The sequence below is a fragment of the Engystomops pustulosus genome, chromosome 9 (genome assembly GCF_040894005.1).
Source record: "Engystomops pustulosus chromosome 9, aEngPut4.maternal, whole genome shotgun sequence".
NCBI classification, from domain to species: Eukaryota; Metazoa; Chordata; class Amphibia; order Anura; family Leptodactylidae; genus Engystomops; species Engystomops pustulosus.
In genome coordinates this window covers 85,048,249-85,065,293 of record NC_092419.1, presented here as the reverse complement: position 1 = coordinate 85,065,293, position 17,045 = coordinate 85,048,249, and the positions used below count along the sequence as shown (strand labels likewise).

Here is a 17,045-nt window from a genome sequence, read left to right as displayed (position 1 = left end):
TTATACCATCACCATAGACAGGTGGCATCCTCTACACCTAGAAGAGAGGGAGTTCTACCATCACCATAGACAGGGGGCATCCTCTACACCTAGAAGAGAGGAGGTTCTACCATCACCATAGACAGGTGGCATCCTCTACACCTAGAGGAGAGGGAGTTATACCATCACCATAGACAGGTGGCATCCTCTACACCTAGAAGAGAGGGAGTTCTACCATCACCATAGACAGGTGGCATCCTCTACACCTAGAGGAGAGGTGGTTCTACCATCAACAAAGACAGGGGGCATCCTCTACATCTAGAGGAGAGGAGGTTCTACCATCACCATAGACAGGGGGCATCCTCTACATCTAGAGGAGAGGAGGTTCTACCATCACCATAGACAGGGGGCATCCTCTACATCTAGAGGAGAGGCGGTTCTACCATCACCATAGACAGGGAGCATCCTCTACACCTAGAGGAGAGGAGGTTCTACCATCACCATAGAGAGGGGACACCCCTATACCTAAAGGAGAGGAGGTTCTACCATCACCATAGACAGGGAGCATCCTATACACCTAGAGGAGAGGTGGTTCTACCATCACCATAGACAGGGGGAATCCTCTACACCAAGAGGAGAGGAGGTTCTACCATCACCATAGACAAGGGGCATCCTCTACACCTAGAGGAGAGGAGGTTCTACCATCACCATAGACAGGGGGCATCCTCTACACCTAGAGGAGAGGCGGTTCTACCATCACCATAGACAGGGGGTATCCTCTACACCTAGAGGAGAGGCGATTCTACCATCAACATAGACAAAGGTTCTTTACTGTAAGAGCAGTGAGACTATGGAACTCTCTGCTGCAGGAGGTTGTTATGGCGGACTCTATGTACATGTTCAAGAGAGGCCTGGCTGACTCGGGTATCACGGGTTATAGAGAAAAAACATTTATTTAAAGGTTGCACTTCATGTGCTTGCATCTTTTTCCAGCCTTGTATACTATGATACTATCAGCATGCGCTGTATGTAACGTGTCCCCGCACAGACAGCTCTGTGAGAACAGGGAATGCAACACGGGGCGGCCATTTTTAGGGCCTCATGGATTAAAATTTAAAAACTCTTTAAAAATAAAAGAAACAACAACATTTAAACCAAAAAAACAAGGTGCTTATAAAGTAAAGTCATTTTAACATATATTGGCCATACAACCCCTTTAAACGTTTGAAATACAGCAAATTTATGGTCTGTTCACTACAACAAATGTCACATGAAATTTTGACCAAAAATTGCTTAAAATTAGCAAAAAGAAAGAACCATTAAATATGCTGAAACAGCTCTAGAAATTGCTGTGTGCTGAATCGCGTCTATAACATACCAGCTGAAAGCAGAAATCCTGATAACACAGCAGCCATGCAGATGAAATAAATGTGTGAACATCTACATCATGACAAGGGACTGACAAGTATCTAATGACTACACACCTGCCAAGTGAACAAGTGACCTTCACAAAGTGATCCCCACTTAGCAGGAGATCCTGTAGGCCTGGATGACAGAACATTTTCCTCAAATCCAATTTCTATTCTGTCACTATGTCGGTGAATGTGCAAATCCAGATCGTTTTTAGGTGACCGTAACATCTGCCTGTCAGATATAACCATCACTTCACAATAAAATTAGCTTCCCATTTTTCCCACAATCCCTATAATAATAAAAGGTGTGCACAATACCTGATCTCACACAGTAGAAACAGGAATGTGTAGGGCACCTTATGAGCTTTACAGACCATCTTTTACTGTCATACTAGAGAAAATGATGCATTTATCTTTATGCAAATTAGTTTCTGGGTACACGATGCTGGTGCACCTGTGTCCTACTATACGCATGCTCTCATACAGTGGCTTAAGGTAAAGCTGATGGGCCCCAGGGAAAATTCTGTGCCGGGCCCCCAAATATATTGTATGGTTTATAGTACTAGTCTTGGGAAAGTGACACCTTATGGGCCCCCTTAACCATTTTGGGTCCGATTGCCACCGCATCTTTTGCCCCCCCCCCCCCCCTGTTCTCATAGCTTATTTAGGAGATTCAGTAGTTGCTACGACCTTCCTTGTGTTGGTGGTCATGAAGGTAGGCTGGTTAGGAGCACAACCAGCAGTTTTAATGAAAAATTAGGTCACAGGGAGACTGATAAAACTGCAAAGTTTTATTGAGTGTGGAACAGAGTTTCAATGCTAACACATGCTTGTTTATCAGGCCAAGGAGAGGTACCACAGCATGAAGCAGGTACGGTCTACATGTTATAGATTAGGGTACCTGCTACAAACTCTGCAGCTATCTTTTTTTAGACCATCCAAGAGGGAATTTTTAGTTTTGAAATGCGTTTCCACACTCAATAAAACCTTAGTTTTAACAGCTCTGTGCAGGGTCGTCTCCAGCATTCAGTAGGCCATAGGGCGGCAGAGCCTCAGTGGGCCAGTTTGCATTGAACTCAGGTGGTGGCATTAAAAATTCAGAAACTAAAACATTCTCCTGTTTCCTAAAATATTCCCAAATTCATCATCCCAATCAGCCCCCTCAAGGTTATTTTATATATAGCCCCCTTATGGTTATTTTATATAAAACCCCCCTCCCCCCTATGGATTCATTAGATACAGCCCCCCTCACCCCATGGATTGCTTATGTGGGCCGCCCCAGGAGCCCTGGGCCACAGTACTTGCCCAGGTATGCCCAGTGCTGGCGTTGGCCCTGTCTCTGTGTCACCTCATTTTAAACTACTACTTGTAGAACTCTTAACCAACCCTGTATCTACCCATTACTCGTTGTATGGAACTGATGGAGGTAAAGAAACAAGGAAATCTCAAAATAACCCTTTAGCTTATCAGAAGCAGGTAAGAGGGCAAAATGACAAGGAAGTAAGTAAAATATATAGTCCATGCTTAAAATAAATAAAATAAACACTGTAATAGATATAACAATATAAATGAATGAATTAACCAAGAAAAGACATTTGAATTACCATGTGGTCTTACCTTTAGTTTCTCATAACGATCACTTAATGAAGCCACCTGATGCTCTCTGTGTCTACCAACTAATTTGCATAAGGCACAAATAAGCTGATCATCTACGGTACAGTACATATTAACCTTTTCGTTCTCATGTTCCATACAAACAAGTCCACGAAAATGTGCATCCGGTACTGGCTCCACCAGACGGTGGCTGGTGAAAGGTTTTTTGTTAGGATGAGTTGCTCGTAGACAGCGGTCACAATAAGACACCTCACAAGTGACACATGTCTTCACAGCATCTCTTGGTGGTTCGACCTCACAAAACTGGCATGGGATCCTTTCTGTTGCCATGATTGGTATAGTTTTGTAGATTTTGTCTCTATTTTCGTCACTTGGAGAACTTGGCACACTCAGAGAGGCCTTCTGGAAGCGGTCAATAATGTTTTGTAATGTGACGTTGCGTTTCAACCCTTCCAAACCGCGATGATTGAGAGAAATGACATATCTGCAGGTTGGACACTGAAAGGCTGTTACAGGTTCCACTATTTCACTGGAAGAATTTCCAGAAACCAGTATTCGGTGGGCACAGCTGAAACAAAGGCTATGAGCACACGGAAGCAGAAGTGGGTCCTCAAATAGCTCCAGACAAATTGGACAGGTTAGTTCTGACTCCAGTGTTTCCATGTTTGGCTAAACCATTCCAGATTCAGGAGATCTTGAGAGTCATCATCTTACCTAAATAAAAACAAATTTTTAGTTTTGTAGAATATCACAAATACACTATACACATGCTCGAATGTGCCCGAAACAAAAAAAAAACATTAAAACTAATTATCTTCTCAAGTCTACAGTTTTTTTTGTCCCTCTAAAGAATAATTAAAACAAAGTTTTAGAATGCTGCAAATAACTAACCAGAGCCATCCAAACATCTCCATCTATTATGCTTTGAATCTCCATGACCTTCAGCCATAACATTCTGACACGTTTATGTGACCATTGCAGCTAGTCACAGTGATTGGTCTTCGGTAGTGTCCGCACATAATCTCTGGAGGCTATTAAATAGAGACTGGCAAGGCACCTGAGAAACCATAACACAGGAGCGTCAGGATCCCAAAAGGTGAGGGTCCTAGTGTGAGTAAATAGTTTACAATATCCTATAGCTTTTGTTAAAATTTTTAGGGATGGTTGCCCCACTTTTTCCAATGTGGGGTGACGAATGATAATTTGAACTACTTCCAATTACCAGGAGGGGAGGGCTTTAAAACAAACAATCCCATACTGCCCTCTCTATCATCTTCTCCTTGCACGGAGATGCTGATGGGAAAAGGTGAGCAGTGAGCTGACACATCATCAGGTGGAGGGAGTGGCAGGAGCCAGGAGTAACAGGAGAGAATTTAATATATTACAGAGCAGACAGAAGATGTTATTTGAAATTTTCCTCTCCGGGACTCAGACTGAAGCATCTTGCAGTGAGCCAGGTAAAGTTTCACATACTTTATTTGGAGCTTCACTTCTGAGTATGAGCAAAAAATGCATCCTTATCATCTCAACTAAAAGCCTACAACCTTAGATCAGGAATAGAACAGACATTTATAGTACATTCCATAATTTCCCTAAATTCCCATTAATCCCCTTAATATTCAGCACATTCTGCAGTAAACTAATTGTAACAATTTATTATATGTTTTTTGGAGTTGGTTGATTTTATTCCAACTTGGACTCCACCAAAACGGTCTCCAATTACACATCCCTGATTAGAGAGACCCCTGACTAACAGAAGGACTACAACAAGACGATTTTCTTTGGCTAGTGCCTCTTACTTTAACATGAAAAAAATAATCATGAGTCTCCTTGTGCCAGATTTCACTGCAATCAGTGACAAAACTCATCACAATGAACTGAGAACCTCTCTGTTCCTGTAACCTCAAGGCGCTATCATTTACCAACGCAAATGTCAATTAATATCCACTACTGGAGTAAAGGAATTCTCAGAGATGAACTTTAGGTGCCCTAGTCATATATAATTTTGTATATGTAAAAGGGTATGGGTCATATATTTTCATAGGTTAGTTGCGCTCAATAGCTTTTTAGAATAAAATTTTTGGAAACCCAAGGGCATATCTTAAAGACACCCCATTGTTTTGCTGCATAGTCTTACTAAACAGACCTAATAGGGGCAAGTTTAATGTCGCTATACTATGAAATAGGCTTTCCTATGGGATTCTGTAATGTAATTCTTAGGTTGATCAGAGCAAAATGAAAAGGTGTTTTCCTATCCACAATATGAGATCCCAGGATCCACCTGTGATTAGCAGACCCCAATAGAACAACACAGAGAATGGAGGCAGAAGTACAACTCTATTCAATGTGTAGCTGCAGCTCAGATACTATTTTACTTTAATTGTCACGGGGGATAAAAAAGTTACTTGTTTGCATTTCTAGCTCTCATGATGTTTATAAAGAAGCATGTACCAATAGTTATGCATGCAGAATATCACCAGAACGGGGTGTATCAGCTTCTACCTTTATATGGTGACTCATAGCCTCCTACATGACAGCCAGCATGGATGACTATGGTCCTAAGTTCCAGGTTACAAAAAGAAAATCCTAGAAAATCTAAGCTAAATAATAAGTTAAATATATTCTCTCAGTATGTTGGTGTCATGACCTTTTAACTATACAGTAAGCTAACATGTATTCTCATAGGGACAATGCTGGGGACTGCATTTCTGGTGGTTAGAGGGCATTCTTAGGCTTCACTATATAAATGATCCAAGATCAGAACTATCTGACTTCAGCAAAAAACCTCAAAATTTAGTTTTTTTCTTTTACAACTTGTGAGTTGCACTTCTAAACTGAAATAACATCGAAATGTTTTAGCTTAATCATTAATTGTTACGGCAGTGATTAAAGAGGAAGATATTATGGGTATCAGGAAGGACAATCATCAGTGAAAGTAAAGCACAATACAAAAGTAATGATGAAATACGAGGGGAACAATAGGAGGATGAATTCATTACACTCCATACAAGGTAATTGGCCGCAATTCGCCATATTTACAAACAATACGCCATTTTCTGGGGAGGTGATAAAAGCTTTGACATATTGGCATGTTACTAAGGGGCGTGGTTACATAGTTATGTGATGCCTGATTGGGTACAGGGTACAACGCTCAGGGGTGACTCTGAAACCCTCAATCCAAGAAATTATTGCATTCAGATAGAACAGGCAATTTATAAATCACCACAAAGCAAATAAAAAATGAAAAAACACCAAACAATTATCATGATTGTATAATAAGAATTATTGGATTAGAAATCTTGCTGTGAATAATGTCATGACAGAATAAGTGATTTACTGCAATAAATACTTACTACTACATTACTAAAGACAGATAGATAGATATGGATAGCTAGATAAATAGATAGCATAGATAGACAGATAGTTAGAAAGCTAGAAAGACTGACATTAAAGGGAAATGAAAGGTAGGTAGATAATAACACACAGTAATAAGAAAGATAGATAGATAGATAGATAGATAGATAGATAGATAGATAGATAGATAGATACATACATACATACATACATACATAAATAGATACAGTAGGGAGGCAGGTAGTAACACACAGGAATTAAAAAGATGGATAGATAGACAGACAGATAAGTAGATGAATACAGTAAGGATGTAGATAATAAACCTAGTGCTATGATAGATGGAGGAGATGACACCCAGTGCCTACTGTACTATACTCACAGCATAAACATCCACCCTTCTGCTACCCAATCTGCAGCACACACCCCTCCAGGTGACAGAGACACCCATGCACTGTGCCCGGATGGGTGGGGAGGGGGTGTAGGCAGGTGCACCCATTGGCTCCGTACAGTACAAAGACATACATTACCCGTAACTTTCCCAGCGGGCCATGACTGGTGGCAGGTGCCAGGCTCAGAGGAGTGGGTGCAGCTGGGTGCCAGGCTCAGAGGAGTGGGGTGCAGCCGGGTGCCAGGCTCAGAGGAGTGGGGTGCAGCTGGGTGCCAGGCTCAGAGGAGTGGGGTGCTGCCGGCTGTCAGGCTCAGGATAGTAGGGTGCTGCCGTCTGTCAGTAGTTAGTATGCTGCTGCCGCCGCCGCTTGGATCCTGGAGCATGTGGCTTCACCCAGCGCTGTGCCAGGCTGTAGTCACACTGTACACCCACACACAGGAACCAGGGTGCACGTCACCCAGCAGGGGCACCCAGTGTGCTCCGGAGAGAGGGTCCTGCCTGTGTGTAGTGATGGATGCGCTGTGTGTCAGCCGGGGAGGGATGGCAGCAGTGCAGTTACTTCCAGTATTGATCCATCCTCACTCCCACTCCCTGGCACATAGGAAAGTCAGAGCCAGGACAAGAGCTGATACAAGGGGAGAGGGGTCCCCCTGCCCCAAAACCTCAGTACTGCACTCCCCATCCTCATGTACAGCCTACAGACCCTCAGATTCCCTAAATTATCTCCCACAATTTACACCAGGGTGAGTGTCATATACAGGAAGAACAATCCAGGGTTCAATGATGAGTCCTCAGCTTTACTGGCTACTCAGAGGTTGTGTGTCATCCTGATAGTAGCTACAAGTTGTCACAGGTTTTGATGTACAAGGATGTAGTTGCAGAATAAGAATAATGTTTTTCTACCAGCAAATACTGTGCAGAGAAAAAAAAACTCTATTGCCAAAACATAATGTTTAGGGGCCAAAATCCATACATATTCTTGTTTTTGTTTTAGTGGCACAGATTATAACCACTCAAGGACAAGGATTTATGGCAATGAAGAAATTATGGAAATTAATGATGTCACAGTATATACATAATGATGTAGTATTCAGTATTCAAGATATAGTGCACTTAAAGGAAACCTACCACTTAAAAGTGGTAGGTTTTACACACATATACATGGCACCAGTTCAGGGTGAGCTGGTGCCGGAGCATATTTTTATTAGTAGAATAAAGCCCCTATCGACCGATTTATAAGTTATATTAACCTTTATCTCGGCGCACCGCACTAGGGCACGGCGCACCATGTGCGCACCCGTGCATGCGCCGGAGAGCTTGGTGACTTCACCGGCTCTCCAGCACTTCAGAATCCGGCACACGGACGGGTGTGTGCATGGTACGCCGTGCCCTAGTGCGGTGCACCGAGATATAAGTTAATATAACTTATAAATCAGTGATAGGGGCTTTATTCTACTAATAAAAATATGCTCTGGCACCAGCTCACCCTGAGCTGGTGCCATGTATATTTGTGTAAAACCTACCACTTTTAAGCGGTAGGTTTCCTTTAAAGATACTTCAAAAGTAATACAGGGTGGCACTGGAGTACTGGGTTTGAGTCCCACCCAGGTCAACATCTGCAAAGTGTCTGTATGTTCTCTGCGTGTTTGCGTGGGTTTCCTCCAGGTCCTCCGGTTTTCTCCCACACTCCAAAACATACTGGTAGGTTGATTAGATTGTGAGCGCAATTGGGGACAGGGACTGATTTGGCAAGATCTGTGCAGCGCTGCGTAATCTGTGTGCGCTATATAAATAATGGAATTATTATTATTAAGAAAGAAAGTTGTCTTGCCCAGCACCAATTTTTGATGTGCACATTAGTCTAAATGACAACATTACTGTGAGCTTCATCCTGTTCTGTGAGATCACTGTGTGCACTACTGCGGCATAACTGTGAATTCATATGTTTCTCATAAAGTAGGTTAGTTGTGAATTTATTATTTTATTATTCTTATATGATGACATCACAGTTATTCATGTTCTGTCACATCACTTTATGCATTGAGTACTATGTAAGAATCTATTAAGGTTCCATATAGAGTAGATACCAGTATAGAGATGACTTTTTAAATATGTTGCATGGAGAGCGGCCCCATGGCCTCTTGCTATACCCCTAGTCACACTTCCCTTCTGTACCTTATTATTGACAGATATATGTGCCGCTTATTGACTACAGAATATACTGGTATCTGCAAAGTCAGTTTAGAGGTTAATAACTCAATACTTTTGCAGATTTTGCAGCATCTGCCAACAATACCAGTTTAACATCACACTGTGCCAATATCAACAGCAACACTGGTACCAACAAAGGACTGGCACAGCTGTGACTGGCTATTACCCTGCTGTTAGTCAGGAGGTAGGCAGGAGGAACACAGATCAGTTGTCCCTCAGGCCGCTTTGTCATGAAGATGCACATATTGTTGCACAGAGGGTTCATTGTCAGTAATATACTATACATGCTATCCTTTAATGACTTATTTGGATGTAACACAATGGTGCACTTTATTTTAAGAATTCAATGTAATATTTAGAAATGTAGTATTCCGGACCTTCAGCTTTAATGGAAATAAGCGTGAGATTGTTACCATTAGAATACTGGATGCAGATGACAGAGATTAGCTATTGCTACATAGAAAATGTGATACTACGTATAAGCTATTCTTTTATAACATTCTCCTTAATTTACATTTTAGATAAGATCCTTCATAGAGCTATTGCTATAGAATACAATACAGTATGTGGGAGTGTACGCTGTATTTCTCTGTACGGCATGAATACAACATTACTCCCCTATTCCTCCAGCACTCCCATGTGTGTGCATTCATCTCCAGGCTAGGTTATATTCAGACAACAAGCATAAAACCAGAGCTGGGAAGTCCCATGTCCATCTCCCCAATCACATTTATTCCAACCGTTTACTTGGATCTGATGAAGAGGGACGTCCTCCCTCGAAAAGCGTCATCCCCCAAGAAGCGTCATCCCCCAAGAAGCATCCCTGTGCTTCTGACGCAACCCATTAGTTCTGGTGCCTGTGCCCATTTTTTCCTTACACTTGTAATCACAGCCTCAAGCTGAGCAGCTCTCAAGGGACTAGTAGTTTGATGAGATGAAATCTGATCGAAAGTTCCCTTTTAGTCATTAGACACCTTTTCAGGCTATTTTACAAACCTAGACCTCTGCAGCAAGAACCCATTCAGAGAGTGGTGACAGTGGTGCTTAGGAACTCTCTCAATCACTGGGGTCCCAGAGAGTCAGCAATCAGACATAGATGCTCTATATTATGGATTGATAAAACGACCTAAGAAAACGAGAGTGCTAGGGGGTCTCACGACCTTTAGACCCTATGCCTCCAGTGAAAGTCAGAGAGAGGAAGCAAAAAGACAAGGGGTCTCTCCTCGTGTTATATATGATTAGGGTAAATAGATCGTATTGTTAAGTGCTGTTGGTATTGTTGGTTGCTATGCGTTGCGAAGATGCTCGACGAAGGTCCAGGTTCTAGACCGAAACTCATAGCAACCAATAAAAGAACCAGTATATTTTGCACTACTCCTGTGGACCTGATTCCTTTTGAGCGCTACTTCAAGCCACTCCTGTCGGGAGTTCAGAGTTTTACCCACTTCATTATGGATGTTGTAAGTGAATAAACCTCTTTGTCACAGATGCACCCTTAATCCTTGTCGCGGATCGCAGCGCCCCTCTATGCGCTCCCCACCCTGGACTCACCTCTCCACACTCCTGGCTGTACTCTTGCTAGGCCGCATTCTCCCACTGCTAGGGCGCGCGTGCGCCGGCTCTTTAAGACTTAAAGGGCCAGCGTCCTCCTGATTGGCTCCTGCTAATCCGGCCTCGCCCTTATATTCCAGCACTTCCCTTCACTCCCCGCGGGATCTTCTCCTAGGATCTCCTATGGTTTCCATACCAGGCCAGGAAGAGAAAGCCCATTAGCGTTTCAAGACACTTTCGTGTGTTCCTGTGTGTCTCCAGCATTCCTATACGCTCCTGGTGTGTCCTGTCTTCCAGCGTTTCCAAACGCCTCTGTGTCTCCTGTCTCCAGCGTTCCCATACGCTCCTTGTGTTCCTGTCTCCAACGTTACCAGTGTTCCTGCGTATTCCTGTCTCCAGCGTTACCAGGGTACCTCCATGTGCTCCTGATGACATCCTGTGTCTAGTCTTCAGTCTGACTTCGTGCTTCCTGCTGTGCCTCCCAGGGTTCCAGTCCAGTGGTGTCTTCAGTCTGTGCCAGCGTTACCAGTGTTCCTCTGTGTTGCTGCTGTCATCCCAGGCTTGGACTGTTTCTTGCATATCCTGTACCATGGCTGCCACCGCGGGCCTCATACCATCTCCCACAGTGGTCCAGAGGGTCCACTGGTCCACAGACTCCTCCCTCTGGACTCTTCCCATGGAGACTTTTAGGTCTGTTGTCTGTGTGACCTGTTCCATTTTTTTTTATTTATCTGACCTTTTATGTCACCTTATAATCAGTAATTCTGTAATATCCCACACACAGTGCTATACTATTCTATTTGAATAGTTTGTTTAAGTGTTATCTACTTATTGTTATCTAATGTCTGTTTTGGTTATACTGTATATTCAATCCTAGATCAGGGAAAGACTGATGGGTGGGCAAAAACACATTCCCTGTTGGTTCTAATAAAAGATAGATCCTGCATAACACTGGATTCTTTCCTGATGATACAAAGACATATTTTGCTTATAACTACAAAGTAAGAGAGTCCTCCTACCCATAGTATAGTTGTAGAGTGGAGACTCTTGCTTTCCAAAAGTAACAATGATACCCAATCCATGTCAGACTATTCCGCAGACTCCTGAGTCATGAGTGGAAATATTTGGATAATTCCATTCCGACACATCTGATGGAAAGCAAATGCAGCATTTAATATAATTTTAAGTAAGTATACAAAACATACATCATAAAGAATCATGGTATATTAACAGAAACACTGGGATTCTCAATTTTTTTTTTCACGGATGTTATCCCTTTAAGAGTTACAGAGACAAATAATTTCCAAAATGTAAATTCCCCTTTAACTGTGCAAAACTTACAGATAATTTTTGCTATTGTGTGAGGGATGGTTTGGGGAACATTTTCCTAATATACTCTATTAAGAAATTCTCCTCAGCAGGGGCATAACTATAGCGGTAATAACCATAGCAGCTGCTATGGGGCGCACAGTGTCAGGGGGCCCTGTCATCTGACCTGACACACTAAAGAAATGGAGGATGAACGCCATAATATACATATTATGCTGCACATTTGTCAGGGTGCTCCCGCGACCCACGGGTCACAGGCTCACCTGTTCCCCTCTCCCCCCACAGCTGCGGTGCCCGCGCTCCTTACCCGTCCCGGCTCCTGTCTCTGCTCTCTCACGCACGCGCTTCCATGACTCCTAGGGCGTGCACCGCGGCTTTAGAAGATTTAAAGGGCCAGCGCGCAGTTAATTGCCGCCAGCCATTTCCCAAGCCTGCCTCTCCCTGCACACCCTGCCGAATCCTTGTGCTTCATGCCTCTGAGAAAGCTATTGTTGTTGCCCTGTGCTCGTGTATTGATTTCCCGTTGTGACCCTGGACCTGTTCCTGTTTGTTCTCCTCCGCTGCCAGTCTGACCTTCTGCTCTGCCTCTGACATTGATCCTGTGCCGCCTGTCTTGACCTCAGGCCTGTCCCCAACCGCGAACTTGCCTTCCGTTACTGTACCTCGCCTTGGCTGCCACCACGGACAAAGTCGCACCTGTGGAACAACCTGGCGGTACCATGCCGCAGCAAGTCCAACCCGCTTTGCGGCGGGTTCTGGTGCCACTTAGATTCCGGTCCCAGGTGTTGGCTTACGTCATCGTCCTTGGTGGTCCAGTGGGTCCACTTCCCCTGCAGCCTGACAACATTGTACAGCATAATATGTATATAACATACAGTATATGTGATGTCTGTATGCTGTATATGTGTGTATCTACGATGTGTATATGCTGTATCTATGATGTGTATACACATTGTATGTGTGTATATATGCTGTACATCTGTATACGGCACTGTATGTGTGTGTATATGTGATGTATATATGTGTTATGTGTGTTTGTGTGTGCGAGTGTATAAATGTGTGTGGTTATGAGTTAAGAACTATATGTTTATGTATATAGGAATATAAATGTGTGTGTATATATATGAGTGTAATATGTATATTTTAAAGTGGGAAAAGGGGCCTCATTCAGAAGTCTACTATAGGGCCCTGCATCTCCTAGTTACATACACCCCTGCTCCATAGGTTACATTCACACGGCAGTGTGCTTTCGCGGAGTGGAATCCAGGTGAGCACAGGGTCGGATGAAGAATGGAGGGGTAGTGAGCACTCCTCACTCCTCCCCTCACCATTGAAAGATGAGAGTCCATGCCTCGGTTGTGGTGCAGTAAGACACCATGTGCTCATGTGTACCACAACCGAGTGCCATAGACCTCAATGGGGACTGTGATCTGCCTGCACAATTTGTGGCCAGATCATAACCCTCATTGCGGTTGTGTGAATGTGAAATGTGATTGCCTGTGATGATGCCACTATAGTCTCAGTCATAAAGCCCCTATAATAGAAAAATGCCCCCCAATAGGGACAGGCACAGTACACTTACAAGTACCAGCTGTAAAGCAGTATCTTCTACAGTAATAATTTCTTCCCCCTTTTTCATTCTGTATTTTCATTTCTTCCTCCCTGGATTTTAAGAGCAATAAAATGTTCCATTTACAGAGCCATATGATGACTTGTTTTATGCAAGACAAATTGTACTTTCTTATGTTACCATTTTTTGTTCCATGTAATGTACTGAAAAGCTGAAAAAATGCGAATTCTAGTGGAATCTGAAAATAAAAAACGCATCACTTTCCAATATTTTTCAGTTCAGCGTATGGTAAACACGTCATGACGGGCTTAGCTGGCAGCCAAACAGAATGCTGAGCCATAAGGGACCAAAATATCTTGTCATCACTACCAGTATACCAGGAGTAAACCTGACCCTGTTTCACCTTGTATACAGCATTTTAGGGGAAGATTTTTCAAAAACGCATGCATTATTTAACAAACTGAAAACACATGCTTAAAAACAGACTAAAAACGTGTTCAAAACGCCACGTGTGACGACACCCTTGGGGTACATTTACACAATGGGGCAGATTTACTTACCCGATCCCGTTGCGATCCCGCGGTGCATTGTCCGCCGAGGATTCGGGTCCAGTGCAATTCACTAAGATCATGCATCCGAGTTCCTGCATGTGTTGCTGCTGCGCCGAGGTCTGCCGGAGTTCATCGGCTTCTACCTGGTGCATGTGAGTGCTTGATCTTGCGACACAAATCCTTTTTTAAATTCCATTGGTTGTCCGACGGCCCTCCCACCGATTTCTGTCACGTGCAAGCAGGCAACGATGCGCCAAAATCCAATCGCGTACGCCAAAATCCAAGGGAAATTTGGCGCAAAGCAGAAATATTCGGGAAACCCGACAAAAGTGCAGCGTTCTGACCCTTAGTAAATGAGCCCCAATGTATGTTCACCCAGGACATACAGCCGCGCACTGGAGAGGAGGAGGGATGAGCACAGCTCTCCATAGAGAAGCAAGCGGCCAGCGCGTAATATGGCGAAATACAGGACATGTGCACGGCCACGGTGTGGTGAGACACCACTAATGTTTTTTCCTGCATTAAGGATCACAATTAAACTGTGCCTGACAAGCTCAGGTTGTGTTCACATTTTGCAGTTAAACTGCATCATTTTAATTTGGTTTTAGGTGCGTTTTTTTTATTTGAACAGCTGAAGCACTAAGGGAATAGGTGTATTTCATTATGAGGGGAAAACCTGTAAATGTGATTCACCTGTTTGTTTTAAGTCTAAAAAAAAGAAACTGCACCTAAAACCACATCAAAATGGATAACAATGCAGTTTTCAATAATAGTATAATAATTGGCCTGAGGAGCAGGGAAAGTCACGTTCCCTGGTGAATCTGTTGAAAGTAGAGCAAAAGCATTTTTAAAATCAACAAAGGCCACCAGTCACCAGCTAAAAATGACATTTCCTCTGACAGGTTCCCTTTAAGGCCACCTATGTGTGGAGACTTCCAGTCATTGATGCTCAACTGCTCCAACTTCCCAGAAAAATATCTTAAAGATTAAAACATGATTTTGCAAATAGGTCATTTTCTGTTGAAACATTCCTGGTAACAGAACAAAAAATGTAGCTGTCAGTAGGAAAATGGACAGTTTTCTCAAAACTATACGTACTGCAAAAAAATACTAATTGATCCGGCAACCTTTTCCACAGTGTGCCGCACAATTGTGCTCAATAATATACAAACACCTGCTCTCAGTTATGATTCTTTACAAACAGAAGGGCTGATTCAATGGTGGTCAAACCTTAGGGTGATGCCACACATGGCATTTTTGTTGCATTTTAACCCGTTCACGACCCGTGACGTAATAGCACGTCACGGGTCGGCCGCGGGTGCATGGAGAGGGCTCACGCGCTGAGCCCTCTCCATAGCCGGTAAGTCTTTGCTGCATATTGCAGCAAAGGCTTACCGGTAACACCCGCGATCGGTGCTAGCACCGATCGCGGGTGTTTTCACCTCGATCGCCGCCGGCAATGCTGCTAGCGGCTTCAAAAGGATGGCGGCGCGTGGGCGCCTCCATCTTTTCGAGGATCGCCGCTCCCCGTGACGTCATCGGGGAGCGGCGATCCGTCGCCATGGTAACCTCGGGTCTCACGAAGACCCGAGGCTAGTTCGGGTTAACCCATGCATTACAATGTGCTGTCAGCACATGGTAATGTATGAGTAGTAAAATCCCCATATACTGCTATACTGTAGTATGGCAGTATATGATAGGATCGATCAGACAACCTAGGGTTAAAGTACCCTAGGGAGTCTGAAAAGTACTAAAAATAAAAATAAAAAAAAAGTTAAAAAAAAAAATTATAATAAAAAACCCTAAAAACTCAAATCACCCCCCTTTCCCTAGAACTGATATAAATATAAATAAACAGTAAAAATCATAAACACATTAGGTATCGCCGCGTCCGAAAATGCCCGATCTATCAAAATATGATAACAGTTTTTCACTGCGTTTAATCCCGTAACGGAAAATCGCGCCCAAAGTCGAAAATGGCACTTTTTTATCATTTAAAAAAAATAAAAAAATTCTATAAAAAGTGATCAGAAAGTCGAACAGTCCTAAAATTGATAACATTGTAAACGTCCTCAAAATACGCAAAAAACGACACCACCCACAGCTCAGTGCACCAAAGTATAAAAAAGTTATTAGCGCCAGAAGATGGCAAAATTCCCAAAAAAATTTTTGTACAGGAGGTTTTAATTTTTTTAAATGTATGAAAACATTATAAAACCTATACAAATTTGGTATCCTCGTAATCGCACAGACCCAAAGAATAAAGTAGACATGTCATTTGGGGCGCACAGTGAAATCCGTAAGATCCAAGCCCACAAGAAGACGGCACAAATGCGTTTTTTTTACCAATTTCACTGCATTTGGAATTTTTTTTCCCGCTTCCTAGTACACGGCATGGAATATTCAATACCATCTCTATGAAGTGCAATTTGTTACGCAGAAAATAAGCCGTCACACAGCTCTGTACATGGAAAAATAAAAAAGTTATGGATTTTTGATCATGGGGAGTAAAAAATGAAAATAAAAAAAACATAAAAGAGCGAGGTCCTGAAAGGGTTAAGCATGAGTTTTCAGTCCATCACAAGGCCATGGACAGATTTCTATGCACTGGAAGTCAACATAAAAGCTTTCTATAGAAGGACAGCAAGCAGAGATGTTGAACACCATGAGGAATTTATATAGCAAGTATAACTTTTCTTTACACAAACCATATCAATTATTTGCTGAAAGTGGACAACCTTAAGAATATGAGCTCTTTAGGGGCCATACATATGGGGTGGGGGGATTTATCATTGTTGTTATATAATTTTTCTGGCCTACACATGTCCCACAGTCTCAACTCAACTCTTTTGCAACACTAGCCTTTAGCCTACTTCATAGGAACCTGTCATCAGCAAATCAGCAATTGACCTAATAAAACCACACAATTTTGTGAAGCAGCGTTACACCTTCTAGTTTTTGCTTCTTTCATGGCCCAGTGTGATGACATCATCCAGAAAATCAACTTTGAAGTGAGATGTAAATTGGTTGTATAAAGTCAAGGAGGAGGAGAGTTTAACTTTGGAGTCAAGGTGGGGAGCTCTGAA

The 17,045-nt window shown here is 42.9% G+C and overlaps 1 protein-coding gene across 3 annotated transcripts in view; it reads right to left on the bottom strand.

The window, feature by feature from the left end:
• MID2 (midline 2) overlaps window positions 1-10,555 on the bottom strand; it is a 211,348-nt gene extending 200,793 nt beyond the window's left edge. Inside the window, exons 1-2 of one of the 3 annotated variants that reach the window (XM_072125910.1) lie at window positions 10,510-10,555; window positions 3,009-3,719 (exon numbers count right to left, since the gene is read on the bottom strand). In XM_072125910.1, the coding sequence (XP_071982011.1) occupies window positions 3,009-3,668 (660 nt within the window). In that variant the 5' untranslated portion in view covers window positions 3,669-3,719; window positions 10,510-10,555. Of the gene's footprint in view, window positions 1-3,008; window positions 3,720-6,738; window positions 6,787-6,886; window positions 7,363-10,509 lie in introns of those variants that run through there. The other 2 variants (XM_072125909.1, XM_072125911.1) reach the window with 2 other exon arrangements.
• Window positions 10,556-17,045: the final 6,490 nt, after the last annotated feature.